At 39.7% G+C, this 14,312-nt stretch overlaps 1 protein-coding gene across 1 annotated transcript in view; it reads left to right on the top strand.

The window, feature by feature from the left end:
• MTMR10 (myotubularin related protein 10) overlaps positions 1-14,312 on the top strand; it is a 34,899-nt gene that overhangs the window by 6,735 nt on the left and 13,852 nt on the right. The window contains exons 3-5 of the mRNA XM_084268362.1: positions 5,766-5,902; positions 6,996-7,068; positions 9,403-9,545. Coding sequence (XP_084124488.1) covers positions 5,766-5,902; positions 6,996-7,068; positions 9,403-9,545 — 353 coding nt within the window. The remainder of the gene's footprint in view (positions 1-5,765; positions 5,903-6,995; positions 7,069-9,402; positions 9,546-14,312) is intronic.

Raw genomic sequence — 14,312 nt, 5'->3', positions numbered from 1 at the left:
GCTAAAACTATTGAGGGGGGCATTTGGTGATAGGGTTATTTTAATGTGGCCTAAAAATACATACTGATGCCAAGACAAACTGTTCATTAACCTGTTTTACTCATCACGGGTGTGTGTTCCTACTAGCTACTTGGTGCTGATGCTTTTGTGTGTGACCAAAGAACAAGCTAGATCCGAGAGTTAATTCTCATAAAATCAGGACTGACAAAAAAGGGAGAGAAAAATACATGCTCAGAATTATTTTCAACTGAATCAATTCTCTGTTGTGACCAGCAGTCTTTCACAAATTACAGTGCCAGCATCACTAGCTTGAGGTGGGGATGAATGTTGAATATAGAACTCCCCTTAAAAATGAATGCAAATAGAATATATCCAAATTGGATTTGATTCCTTGATAGTCACAGTTTTGTGCTGTAATTTTTGAGCAACATTTTTAGTTTGCTTTTACTTTTTTACTTCTGCAGATGCACAGAAAATGTCTAGTTTTTAAAGTAACTGTGAAATTATTGGAAACCAGTTGGGATGAGAAAAAAAAATTGGGTGATATTTACACAGCTTTTTGTCTGCACATACTTCAAATACATTATAAGAGCCCCAAAAATCAGAAAAGAGATTAAACGCAATTATTTCATGTGTTTACAAATACTTTTTTCCTAAGTTTGGAAATGGCTGAGCACACTAAACAGAAGATTCATTTACAAGCGGATTAGAGACATTTACGTCTAAATGCTCAGAGCATACTAATAAACCAATACAGTTTTGGTATTCTCTCCACAAGAGAACCATGAAGAAAAGGCAGCTCAAGCAGTGAGGATGTTCTAGATTTCAGTTACTAGTGATGTTTTTATTGAATATTCTTTCTCAGAAATTGGCCAAATTATTTGCCAGTCATTTTGGAGCAGTTTTAAGTGTAGATCTTTCTAAATGCAACTCATTACTCGGCATTTTTTAATTGTGTAAATGACTACTTGCATTAACTTCAGTTCTTCTGCTGTGAACTTTCGACTCTTTCACACAAACAGTTTTTCTGTTGTCTTAATTGGGTGTAATCGTTACCAGCATTGTAAATGAGAAACAGATTCCTAAGTGTAGTCAGGTGCTAGGTTCTAATGAATTTAGTAGGAATTATATGACAGCATGAAGTACTTGATCCTTATTGTCCTTATGTCTACTAGAACTTGAAAGTACACTAAACTCATTTAGATTTCGTTTAGAACTTCAGAACACATTAAAGACAGTTTATACTAATAAATCTGTGCTTCTAGTACAGCATTGGAAAGGTTTCCCAGCAGTGTGTAGGGTACCTGCAAGCCTCTTGAGCCGGTAGGAGTTGCATTCCTCATTTATGGAGTCTGATGTCAGCCATTCATTGCTTCTAGTAAGTATCAGGTTCTAAGTGTGCTAGAAATACCGCGTGTTAGCATTTTAGCATTTGTATACATGCATGTCTGTGTGTGCGCTGTGTGTGTATGTATATACACAATAATGTATAGTTGTGTCTCAGTTACTTTATTTCATTCTGAAGTCGTTTTGTGTTCAGTCAGATTTGTTGAATGCTGCTCCTTCTGTCTGCTTCACCTCATACATTAGTAAGGTTGTGGTTCTAGGTGCTTTTTGATCAATGTTTGTCCTTGAAAACTAGGGGTTTAAGGTAAGCAGTTCTGCTGTATTCTTTCTATATTCTTAGGCAGCAAAACTCTGCTAGAAATTCTTTTGGATGGAAGGGCTTGGCAACCGCTTCAGTGAGCGACTGAAAACCTGGAAATGACTTGAGGTCTCTCTTTGTTGGCATGTTTAAGTTTAAGCTAAGCTAATACAGAATCCTAAAATAGCAAGCATGAGAGCTGGCTATATAGGTGAAAGATGATTATTTATGCATCTCCTACCGCTGTAAAGAATCCAGATTGTCCCTAGAGAAATTACTGAATAATTCATCCAATTGCAAGTCCTAGTGCAGTGCTAATTCTAGCAGCTTTTGCTTAGTGTTTCAGATCTGTCACTTGTACTTATTGTCTGATTGCCCTATTATTGATTAAAAATTAGTGGTAAAGCTGACGCTAAATACACAAAAAAGCTAAGAAACTTGCTTAGATCTTTTGTGTGATCTGCACGTATGCAGGTTATTAGATCCAGAATTTCTGATGTTAAGGTAGGAATTTGTAACTTGCTACGATGAACAAAGAAATTAAGCTTGATCCTGTGAGGCATGGCACCAAAACCTGACAAAAATACTGTTCAGTAGCAGGTCAAATAGGGCAGAACATCCTTTATTTTTAGGATGTTAGTGGCTAGGGATTGCATTTTGAAACCACAGAAATAAATTGCCCTGAAGCCTAGACCAGTGCCACTTAGTATGACTGCGGGCTGGAGAGAGAGTCCAGTGGTTTCACAGCAGCTGTGGTACCTGCTGCCTGCCGCCGGCTGCTGCTGCTGCTTCCCCAGTTCAGCAGTCTCAGTCACGCCTCTGCTGTCTCCACATCCTCTGCTCTGCTTTCTGAATTTGATCTGGGCTGTGGTGGGTCACGTATTATGGTGGATTGGATATACACACTGTGAATTCTCTTCACATCCCAAACATGAAGCAGTTAAGTGGCCTGTATTTTTTGTGAGTTTTAGCAGGATTTCCTGGAGTTCAATAGTTTCTCAGGGCTGCGTGTTAAGTGGACAGCTAGATAGGTCCTTCAGTCTCTGGTGTTATTTTTGTGATGTGCGTATTTGATGTAGAAATATTTGTATTGAACAGTACTAGGCTTTATATATATGGGTGGCAACCTGTAATTTTGCTTCTGGTTTCCTGTCAGAATTGAAAGAAACTGCTCTCCTCTCCTGAGATCATTCTTTGACTGTTGGAGTCACATGGACGTGTTGACTGCTGTTCCGTGTCTGGAACAGCTTGTGACTGTTTACTGGAAAAAAGCAGCAGCTACATTGTAAAAATCTGCAGTGTAATATCTCTGAATAGCTCTGTTGTTGACACTTGCATAGAAAAATCACCTACTCAACTACAAACGCAAGAAGGCTTCATTGTGCAAGGCCAACATGTAGTTCTTCCTTGTTTATCTACTTTCTGCAGTTTGAGTTAAGTTTGGAAGTTTTTCACCTTTTTATAGCGTTCATTATAGATGTCCAAATGAGGGATAAAAGCTACATCAATATAAAATTCCAAACCTGCATTAAAAAAACCCCCAAACAATCCCAACTTTCTCATGCTTTGTTGTAAATGACAGTTCTGGGTTAGGGCTGTAAACTTGAATGAAAAGGAGGAGTTAGACCAAAATAGCCAGAATTTGTGTTGGATGAAATGAAAATAAATGGTGTTGCGCTAAAAAAAAAATGGATGAGTATTAACATGGTGCAGTTTTGCCACACAGTTAGGAGTGGAAGAAGGGAGTAAAAAGTACTGGCTTGAAGAGAGCGATGTAGCAGGCATGTTTTAAATGGTAGTAGATTCAGATTGAAGAAATTTGCATGCATGGATATCTTCACTGTTTTGTAGCATCAAAGACATGAAGTACTGAAATAGTTTGGTAACAGTAATTTGAGCTTTTAGCAAGAGTATCTTTTGTGTGATACAAAAAATATTAGACACGATAACAGGTAAGAGAATGTTACATGCCAAAACAAACCCCAAACCCTGTGGAAGCTGCGCTTCATTTTGTCGTGTATTTGGCTGTCCGTACCTTTATGTTAGAAATATGGTGCTACGCTGGAGGCACCGAGAGAGGGAAGAATAAAGCTGTTCAGCTGTAGAATGACTGTGGAGAGGAACAGCTTCACAGGCAGAATGTGACTGAGAACTTGAGATCGAATAGATGAAGATTAACAACACCTGTAAGAAAGAATTGCTTTAATATGTAGTTTGGGCTTTTGCAGTTATTTAAGGAAACAGCTTATTAGAAAATATGATAGGCATTAAGAAGCTTTAGGCCCAGACTCTGCTAAAAGTATTGAAGCACTTCCATTAGTGTTTAACAGAAGCTGGGCTTGTGGGCTTGTCATTCTACCCTGTTAGATGAAATTGTTTTCAGTTGCTGTGGACTTGGCTGAACTGTAACTATTTTCACTGAAGATACCAGAATCAGATTTTTTTTAAAATCAAAAGCTTATTTAACCACCATTTACTGTTTGAGGAAAGATTTTGAAGTGCTGGCACATTTGTCTAGAGAGTATTTTCACAACTCTTGCCACTTCTGGCATAGATTGTGCACATATATGAGAACCACAGGTCAATGAAACTTGTCCCCTTACATCTTCAAATGGCCCCAGAATACTCAAAATAATTCTGACAGATCAAGGCAACAGAATTAGTCCAAGAAACTTTTGTAGCTATTTAACCAAGCTAAAAGCAGAGACTCTGCTTGCTGCTGCTCTTAGTGACTTCTAGGCTGATGCCTTATCACATTAGGGGCAAGAGAGCTAGCAGGGCATCTTAGTTGAATAGTTCAGGATGAGGAGCGTATGCAGAGACTGGCTTTTAAGACTAGCAAAAATATGTTTCCACTCAAGTGTTATGGATGCTAAAGGCAGTTCTTTGAATGTATGGTTACCTAAGTGCAGTGGTAGTTACCTGAGGAAAGTAACTTGCTCTACATCAGGAGATAAATTGGATGCTTATTCAAAGCTGTATCCGTACTCGTTTGGTGTATAAATAACTGATTGCTGCCATTATAGTCACCCAGAGAACTGACTGGTTTCTTGCAAAGCAGAGGACACTCTGAGATGGCATTTTGGGCAACTGGGACTACATAGGGCTAACCTATTATGAGAAAGTCTTTACTCCTTAATTACCTTCAAACAAAAACCTATGGATAGTATAAAGTTATACTTGCTTTGTACACACTTCCACTCCCTCACTATTTAGCGTAGACAGCAGCAGCAGAAGGACGTGGTTGATCTGATGGCAAAAGTGGAAGCCCTGTACAGGAGTAAAAATAAATGACCACATTCATTTCCTGAAGCAAGAACAATGTTACTGTTTAGCTTTCAGAAGCCTCTGTTGTGGAACTAAAAAGTTATGTTGTGTGTAGCAGTTCAGTTTTTCTTACTTTAAGTGGTCCTCAGTCTTATTTGCCTGTATGCTTTTTAAATTCATACCGTATCCCAGATGAATTATCTTCAATATTTCATTTTTTTTCTTCATTTGGATCTTCTGTTTTACGAAAGGAAATGGTTGGTTTCCTCCTTTAGATGGCCTCAGTAGAAACTTTGAAATGGGTGAGGAGTGTTTAAAGGTTTGTGTTCTGTTTTTTCTTTTATGAAATCACCTGAAAGTCTGTTCATAAGTACAAAACTATATGTGGACTGATTATTCTGCATTGATGAAGTTCATAAAACTCTCTGAAGTACTTAATAGCCAGGTAACTTCAGTTTTTAAAATAAATACCAGCAGAAGAACATGAGTGTATGCTAGTTTTTAAAGGACAGTGTTGTCCAAACCAATGAATTTTTAACAGGGAAGAATTACAGTTTTTAATCTCTGGGTATAAGTAAAGTGTGTGTGTAGGGGGTGCTGCTGGTGTTTGGTGTTTTGAGGTTGTTATGAGCGTTGTTTTGTTTTTCTTTTAACTACTGCAGAATACTGTCTATTTTGGAATCATTTTTTTTCCTTGGAGTGGTGTTAGTTAAGTTGCAGGTTTACCCAAAAGAGCTGTATCGCTTGAAACAGGTGAGAAGAGTTAGAGGGGTTTTGGTACTGCAGACTTAAAACTGTTGCACTTACAAGATTTCCATAGGCTTCTATTTCCCCTCCCCTTTTTCTGTTCTAGGTGAAATTGTGGTAAATGAAGTCAATTTTGTAAGAAAATGCATTGCAACAGATACAAGTCAGTATGACCTGTGGGGCAAATTGGTTTGCACTAACTTCAAGATTTCGTTTATTACGGATGACCCCATGCCGCTGCAGGTTTGTAGTTACTCATATCTCTACATCATGACAGCAAATGTGATAGGTAGAATGGTTGTCACTAAAACACAGTGAATTTGTCCTATATCTGATATAAATATGGGGTCTTTTAAAGCAGAGCAAGCTAAATGACAAGGTTCCACTGGCCTGTTCTGAATGTGCTGCTAGTCCGTTCACTTACTGGGAATGTCAGAACAGAGCAAGTTTGGTGTGGAAGTACAGCCAGCTCTATTTACTTCTGTTTTTAGAGGCTTCACTGGGAAGGGCTTTTACAAAAGAGAAAGCAGGAATTACATAAAAACATGTTCCTCCATGAAGATAATTGCAAATGTTCCTTTGACTAGACAAGCATCAGATCAGCAAAGCCTTTAATGTAGCCAAGTTTTATTGGCATTACTGAGGGAGGACAAAGTAACCGTGAAATGAGTTTTCATTGTAGATGAAGCAGCAAGAAAAGGAGAGAAAGAAACCAAGCCTTTGTCAAAGTAGAACATGTGACATTCAAAGCCTCAATTGGTTTTTGAACTGCACAGTGCTGTTTGGAAATCCAAGTTATGAGCTGTATGTTATTTTCAGTAGAGTTTCCACTTTCATTTTGGGCTTTTAAAAGAAACACTCTGCTAACTAGTTGTGTGTAAAGCTCTGAAAGGAGAGAGATGCTTGTTAGTAAGTTTGACCAAAGCTACTTCAAAAAATTAATTTTTGGCATGGAGTAGTTGTTAAAACTTGTTTCTGAAAGGTGAATTAATATTATTCATTTGATCACAGTAATAGAGATTTTTTTATATAATCATATGTTTTATACTTAAGGTTGTATTGATTTTCTGGTAGCGATTTTTGAGGCTATCATATTCAGTGCAGGTGGTGGGGTTATTTTGCATACTGCACTGGGATTTCTGTACTGTTTGGTGTGCATTCACTAGCTAGCACGGGAGAGCTGTTTCCACTAATTGCCTGTGAATAGGCAAGGGTGGTACATGCCTGAAAAGTCCAGGCATGCCTGATTATTATCATAATTTCTTCAAAGTTGTGCTGCATATCTAGTTGCAAAGTGCAGAACTGTAATTAATGGTGATGAGTTCATGTGTTTCAGAAATTCCATTATAAAAACCTCCTTCTTGGTGAACATGATGTCCCGTTGACATGCATTGAGCAGATTGTTACAGGTACGTCAAAATAGTGAAGTACATACTTTAAATTCAGTTCAAAACTGCTAACTGCTTGCTAGGTTGTGCAGAATTATTAATGCCTAAGGTTTAAGTCATTAACCTTCCTTGATTTGCAGCATTTGGTTTGCTTTAAATTAGGATAAAAGACTTAAAAGCTGAATAAAACTTGATTTGCTGTTTAGGAGACTTAGTTGGCTCTTTCTGTTGGCTATGAATTAAAGTACAGTTAATCAACAGTTTTGCAAACACCTGTTACAGAAGTAGAAAGTTTTGTTAGTATTTTTTTTCTATTCAATCATCTGAGTCTCTCGTGTTTGAATATGCTCGATTGTGTAAAATGTGTAAGTGAACCTTGTCATACTTAGCAAGTATGGACCTAATGGACCTCAAAAGTCTGAAAGAGACAATGGACATTGTAATCTGAAGAAATAAATTATAAAACACTTACTTTGAAGAACCAGGTTTTGATTTGATGAATAGGTTAACCTGTTTAAGAATGTTTTTCATCTTGCAGTTGAAGAGTTTCTTTCATATAACATAGTTTTTCAAATTTTGATTAAAGCATGGGCTGTTAAGTACTTGGTGTTCTGACTGCTGGTAATTTTGTCATTACTTATAAGTTCTCAGTGCCCAAAGTTACCCAGTAATCCATTTCCATTCTGGAAGCTGGTTGTAGTCACTGTGAAAAGATGAATGTATATCTGAGGAAGAACATCATGAAGCAACACTTTTTTTTTCTTCTTTTTTATGAAGAGGTGCTGTTGACCTGTTACATGGTCATGTGCTGGCCCACATTTGTTTCCTCTTTTCAAAACCAGAGGTGACAAAAGAGTAGCACTATTGCAAATCTTTAAATGACAGTTTTGTGTGGAGAGATGTTTGTAAATGTGGTGTTGCAGTTATCCTATTTAACAGCTTCTACAAACAGTCCTGTAATAAATTCATAGAATTGTAGAATGGTCTGGGTTGGGAGGGACCCCAAGGATCATAGAGCTCCAACCCCCCTGCCACAGGCAGGGACACCAACCTCCAGGCCTGGAGCTACACAAGGCTGCCCAGGGCCCCATCCAACCTGGCCTTGAACACCCCCAGGGATGGGGCATCCACTACTTCTCTGGGCAGCCCCTTCCAGCCCCTCACCACTCTCTCTGTAAAAAACTTCCCCCTAATATCTAATCTAACCCTTCCCTCCTTTAGCTTTAGTCCATCCCCCTTGTCCTGCCATTATCTGCTCTTTTAAAAAGTCGAATCCCCTCCTGCCTATAAGCTCCCTTCAGGGGCTGGAAGGCTGCAATGAGGTCCCCCCGCAGCCTTCTCTTCTCCAGGCTGAACAAGCCCAGTTCCCTCAGCCTCTCTTTGTAGGGCAGGTGCTCCAGCCCTCTAATCATCCTTGTGGCTCCTCTGAACCCTCTCCAACAGTTCCACATCCTTCTTGTATTGGGGGCCCCAGATCTGGACACAGTACTCAGATGGGGCCTCACGAGGGCAGAGTAGAGAGGGACAATCCCCTCCCTGTCCCTGCTGGCCACTCCTCTCCTGATGGAGCCCAGGATACCATTGGCCCTACGAGCTGCAAGAGCCACTGCTGGCTCATGTCAAGCTTCTCGTCCACCACAATCCCCAAGTCCTTCTCAGCAGGGCTACTCTCAATAAGCTCTTCTCCCAGTCTGTATCTGTGTCTGGGATTCTGCTAAATGGGGGAGTGGAACCCAGCCGTTTTCAAGTAGTTATTCTATTGATTGCATATTCTCTCCCATGAAATATTCCTAAACGGGAGAGGACTACAGGTAGTGCTTTTTTTTTTTTTTAAACTTGCATGCTGACAGATTCTGGATGACTCTTGTGTGCATGTTTCCCCAAACTGTCAGTTTCTTTGGATCTCTAGGAACCCTTTCTGTTTAGCTTTTCCATTGAGGTTTGAAGGTCTTCAGAAGGAGAGGGCAGTATTTCCTGCCACACACTTGAGGAGATTCTTCTTTGTTCTTGTGTTATGCAAGCTCACCTGAAACTTAGTGAAGCAGAAACTTTAGTAAAAGGAGTTAAGGGGACATTTCCACTTGGGCTGCAGAAAAAGTTGCTCAGTCGTTGTTACACTGAAGGTCAATAGCTGAAAGTGTCCTAAAACACTTGAGCTCCCTGGAAGTAGTTAAGCTTCCCCTAGACAAATACCTGCAACCAGGAAGCTATGTCACTTAATCGCCCAACAGCTACCTGCCCTCTTTTTCCCAGTTGAAATATGATGTTAAATGAAAAACTGCTGCATTACTGTGTCTGTCTGAGCCAGTCTTGTGTTGTGTACTTACAGTGCAATAAATCTGTTTTACTTGACAGTGAATGACACCAAGAGGAAGCAGAAGGTCCTTGGTCCCAACCAAAAACTCAAATTTAATCCAACTGAACTAATAATTTATTGCAAAGACTTCCGGATTGTCAGGTTCCGTTTCGATGAGGCGGGTCCCGAAGGCGCAAAAAAGGTACTGACCTTCTCATGAAATCCTGCCTTGTACTCATCACATGTAGCAACAGCTGCTCTGTAAGAGCATTTTGGTTTATATTTTGATAGAGAGGGGGAGCAGGAGGGGGAGGAAGAATTGCAAACTAATCACATTTTATTACAGGACAATACCTCAAATTTAGAGTCAAGTTTATTAGGAACAACTGTAATGTGATGTATTAACACATTACATAAAATAAACCTTTATTTCTTGTTATACCTGTTGTACTTCTAAAAATGACTAGTTTATTAAATCTTTTTGAAGACTGGAGTTGTGATTCTGCATTGCAGCTGTACAACAGATGTTCACATTCTTATGGAAAATGTTTGACGCAGTTACACTTTCTGAAAGTCCGAAGCTTAGTTTACCCCTATGTAAAGTTTACCATCGACATATACACTTATTTGCTTCACATAGCAAGTTCTCTAGCAAGATCTTGGAATGACCAGTTTGTCTAATCTATGTGAAATATGTGCTCTCTCTTGTTAGGGAAGACTTGCATACCTCTTGACAAGAGGACTTACATCTGTCTGTGCATTCCTAGAAACTTCATGCGTACCAGCTTTAACACTTACATAAGTAACACTCAAGGAAAATATACAATGTTATTTCATTAACCTGGTGCAGTCCAGGTGAGATTCTGCTGTAACAGCCTACCTGACATTAACTCCCCAGCTTCCTTCTTCTGGATCAGTGCCATAGGGTATTTAAGTTACAGCTCCTCTGACTTTCATGGCACTACTTTATGGCCAGGCGCAGCACAGCAATCGTTTCATAAGGAATGACCCAGTTTGCTCACAGAGCTTAATTCTTCTTCTCAGTAGGATAAAGTTTGAGCTTAACCCTGTGAATCCTAAGAGCCATCTGCCCAGACAGAATTCTGTTTGCAGCTCTCAGCAGAGTAACTGATGAACTGGTTTATCACTTCTTACCTTTTACTGTCTCAGAGATCCATGGGCAGAAGCGCAGCAATGAAGCAGACTGTTCCTTCCTTGCTACTCTTCTAGGTTCCTCCCTGCCTGCTGCCTTTGCTCTTTGTAACCTTTCATGTTTGGCAAGCTTTCAGCAGTCAATTCCCCTTTTGCAGCTTCTCTGAAGTCTCTGGAGCAGCCTGTCTACTGCAATGTCGTTATAGCAACTGTTTCTAATTGGCTGTCATGGCTAAGAACAGTGATTAGGCCAAGGGAGGGAGGGAGAGAGCATAAACTCAGCATCTCATTAACACTTTTTGTGCTTCATGTAGTTACGAAAGAGCAAAAAGTGAAACCTTGTTATGGAGGTCCTTGCTTTATACATTTATAATTTCATGATCTAACATGATTTCTTTTGGTAGGAAGAACAGCTAGTTCTAATCTAGATCCAGCAGGATGTGAGTCTGTGTAGGTAGGAAGATAGTGTTGGTGGTGACCAAATGTGTTACAGGTGTCACTTTCAAATACCAGTATGTGCTCACTAGAAGGGTGGAAGAAAACTTGCACAAAGGGTAATAGCAGTGGTGTGGCTTCTATTGCAGTTTTGATGCATCAGGTAGGCTACTGAAACTTGGAGTGGGTGTATGACAGAAGCATACTTTCCCTGGAGGGAGAAAGAGTTCTGTTAACCTAATCTAATGTTTCCATAATAGCATTGTCCTGTTAGCATTAAAATGTAAATGTCTAAAGCCACGAGATCCTTAAGTCAGGTTTCTTCTGTCAGGATTTTGCCTAAATTATTTTGGGATGCTGGCGAATGCAACTAGAATGGTCTTAACACAGCATATTGAATGGAGAGGGGTTTTTTTTGTCCTTTCTGGCATTTGAGTGGCATGCTAGCACCATGCACTTGAAAGATTCTGTCTGGTTTCTGTTCCTGCCTTTCAAAGAGTAACATATTAGGAGTAAAGTGGTGCTGATATTTGAAAACAAAGGAAGGTGGTCAGGCCTCCTTAGAGTTCTGAAGGATCTCTTTGATACATATATTTGTGTCAGGCTATTTGTGCATGAGAAGATTGGTGTCTGTCTGCATAGAAATAATTGTGTGTGTGGAGAGGACCAAGACTTACAGTCTAACTGGATTGTGATGAGAGGGAATTCCTGCTCTGCTCTTTGGCCAAGTGTGCTACCCTTGTCTTCTGATGAGAGAATGTTGCAGAGAACTGACCATGGAGTTGGAGGTGCTGGATGGGAGGGGCCTGTGGAGATCACCTAGGTCACCTTTCTTTTCAGAGATGCCAGGATTAGATGAGTTTAGCTGTGATTTGTCCAATTGTATCTTCAAAACCACCAAGGATGGAGGGCCTTTCCCTCAATGGGTAACCTGTGCCAGTGCTGCTTGTTTTTCCTGATCTAGCTTGAATGTCCCAAGGTTGCTGCCTTTATGTCATCTGGCAAGATTGAATCTGTAACTACCTTCCTACAGTCTCGTTATTGCACACCTAAATGAGCCCAGCTTCTTCAGGACCACAGTCATCTTGGAAGCCCACCACTGAACTCTCTCCAGCTTCTCCCCTTTGCTTTTGACCTGGGGGCCCAATCTCCAGTCATCTCTGAGTTACATTTTTTCCTCACAAAGCTACTTTGGAGCTAGATAGGAAGACTTCCTGAGTGTAAAAACCAAACCAAAACACACCAAACAGACAAAACCCAAACAAAACCCTGGAGGAATTGTGCTTGATGTGTGTTTTGAAGGTTTTTGAGGGTGCTTAGTGATGAGAAACCGCAGAAAGCAGAAAATCTGTTGAAATCAGTGAATTGTGAAGGTTATGATTAAAATCACATCTGAAGTATTTATGACTGAAGTTTTTTCAAATAAGGTTTTTTCACAGAAGGGAAGGTGATGTTACAGTTAGCATTAAAATCTCTGTTCCATAAAGGAATGGACATGAATGTTAGAGCTTTATAAAACACATAGGTTCCTGTAGCAAACTTAACCTAAATCCAGTGAGGTGTGCAAATCAGAGCAGGGAGATTTCTAACTGACAGTCATCCTAGAGGAGTATCATCTTATAAATAAAGCACTGTTATGTAAAAAGGAAATACCTACCTACTAAAATACATGCTTCCAGGGGTGGGACTTGTTGGGAAATGCTAGCAAACACTCTGCTTAGAGCAAGAAAGAACAACAATGCACGTGATAATCACTATTTTAAAATGAAGCATACGGAGTAGTTACAAGGAGAACAGATACTAACTTGATATAGTTGAGTAATTAGTTTCATGCCTAGTTCCTTGAATGTAATGGAAATAGTCACCAGCATGCAGTTACATAAAGTGGTGTTTGCAGAGTGAATCTCCTCTCTTCCTAAGGCAGTGTCTGTATTTGCTGAACAGGGTAAAAACCCTTTCTGTGAAGCTGCCATCCTAGAACAGAGGGTATCCTCAGTCTCCTCTGTGAAAAGAGACTGAGAGAGTGTCTTTTCTGTGAAAAGGGTCCAAGTTTGAAAGCAGTCAGGTTTCAGATGTGGACAGTCTGACTTGATTACATGTAGACATGATGCGTGGGCAATATTGGTAGAAATTTTGATGGTGTTTCTCTCTACTTTTAAGCAGAAACAAATTGGAAGAACACATTGAATTTTGAGTTTAATTAGTTTATTATTAATAACAAGCTAAACAATCAGTTCTAATAGAAAAATCCTTCAGCATTACTTGTAGCCAATACATGCTAATAAACTACTCTCTGAATATTAATCACTCAAGTAAATATTTTCTTCCTCATTATTATTAATGGATGTTTGAGACAAGAGTCAAGGAACAAGAGAGAATGGAAACTCACACTTGTCACTATTTAGCAGTTCAATTCTGTTTAGTCTCTAAAATAAAGCTATATAGTCTCCAGAGGAAGGAAAGCCAGATGGGTGTGGGAGGAAGCGGAGGATGGGGAAGCAAGGGTAGGCAACTTGGGGAAGTCTTGAGTTAGGCAGTGTGAATAGAAGAAGCATTTCACATTTCTTAAATGAAAAGGAATGTTGTTCCAAAAATCACAGCAATCAAACTGAACACTCCTGCTGACTTCTGGCTACTAAATACTTGACATTAAACTAAGAAATAAAAGTGTATGAGAAGGTGAGGCTTTAGATCTTATGACTGCTAGATGATGGGTAGCATGTTGCCTCACCATGCGTATGAATCTTGGCAGTTCCCCAGAATGGCACACACCCTGTAATCTCCTGTTTCCTAATATATCTCAGTTTTCTCTGTCCCTTTCTCATCTGGAACTCCCTCAGTTCTTTTCCTTCTGGAAGCTTTTTTTAAAAAGTCTGTGAGAGCAATTTCACAAACACATGCCTGATTGGAAGGGAAATTATTTATCTCAGGTCTCGTTTCCTGTGCAATCAAAACTAGCCTTCTCACAGGTCATAAATGTCATAATGCTTGGGATGGAGTGGAACAATTTTTTTCCTAATTGTGATGGAGAATAATATAAAGCTGAGAGGTTTGGACAAATGATCCTGCCCCTTCTGATGTATTTCACCCCGCTCCCCAAGCTGCTGTATTACCTTGTTCTGATACAGATCACAAAATCCCCAGACACTGGGGATCCATGAGAAGATACTACCTTTATGGTCCTTGGAGTGGGATTGGAGAAGGTGAAGAATGTGTTTTTCAGCAGTAAGCTTCTGTAAAGTTATTTTAAAAAGCAATGTATTTTAATATTTCTCTTAAGGCACAGGAAGCCTGTGTTTCGAATTCAAACACTCCTGTACCAACATGGATGCTGACACGTAAAAAGTTACTTCAGCTGCTGAAATCCTGATGCTGTTCCATC

Source organism: Gallinula chloropus, assembly GCF_964237585.1.
Source record: "Gallinula chloropus genome assembly, chromosome: 9".
Lineage (NCBI taxonomy): Eukaryota > Metazoa > Chordata > Aves > Gruiformes > Rallidae > Gallinula > Gallinula chloropus.
Note: the sequence above shows the minus strand (reverse complement) of the source record. Positions and strands in the feature narration are given on the sequence as shown.